Source organism: Fukomys damarensis, unplaced genomic scaffold, assembly GCF_012274545.1.
Source record: "Fukomys damarensis isolate Sample0158 unplaced genomic scaffold, DMR_v1.0_HiC HiC_scaffold_37, whole genome shotgun sequence".
In the NCBI taxonomy this organism is placed as follows: domain Eukaryota; kingdom Metazoa; phylum Chordata; class Mammalia; order Rodentia; family Bathyergidae; genus Fukomys; species Fukomys damarensis.
In genome coordinates this window covers 6,743,388-6,743,916 of record NW_022900949.1, presented here as the reverse complement: position 1 = coordinate 6,743,916, position 529 = coordinate 6,743,388, and the positions used below count along the sequence as shown (strand labels likewise).

The 529-nt window shown below is 71.8% G+C and overlaps 1 protein-coding gene across 2 annotated transcripts in view; it reads left to right on the top strand.

Annotated features, from left to right (window-relative positions):
- Window positions 1-6: 6 nt before the first annotated feature.
- Window positions 7-529, top strand: part of Elavl3 (ELAV like RNA binding protein 3) — a 13,547-nt gene continuing 13,024 nt past the window's right edge. For both annotated transcript variants that reach the window (XM_019209126.2, XM_019209125.2), the window contains exon 1: window positions 7-40. In XM_019209126.2, coding sequence (XP_019064671.1) covers window positions 32-40 — 9 coding nt within the window. In that variant the 5' untranslated portion in view covers window positions 7-31. The remainder of the gene's footprint in view (window positions 41-529) is intronic.

Genomic DNA, 529 nt, shown 5'->3' with positions numbered 1-529 from the left:
AACACGGACCGCGCCCGCCGGGCACACAAGAATGGTCACTGTAGGTATTGCCCTGTCGCCGAGAGAGATGGGGCGGGGACGGGCTGGGTCCAGGCTCCGCGGAGATGGCGGAGGTGGGGGGGTAGGACCAGGCCTAGCTAGGCCCGGTGATGGGGGGGGTAGGACCGCGCCTCGGGCCTGAGATGGAGCAGGACCGCGCCCCGAGTGCTAGGGGCACTGAGAGCCCGGGCTGGGAGGCCTCGGGGAGCTGGGCTGGATTCGGAGGGGGCGCCGTGGAGGCGGGATCTCTCCCTCTCCAGAAGGCCGGTGGGGGAGGGGCCGCCGAGGCGGAGGATGCTTGCTCTATCCGGGCCCGGACCCTGAAGGCCTCCCGGGCGCACTCGGGGAGCCTCCGACACCATCTTGGGTGCAAGGCTAGGGCCAAGGTGGCAAGGCATCCCCCAAGATCCTCGAGAGAGCGGGTGGCGTCGGATCGCGCGCCCCGCACCCTGGCCGCGCCCGGGAAGCGGGCGTCTCGTCCTCGATCCCG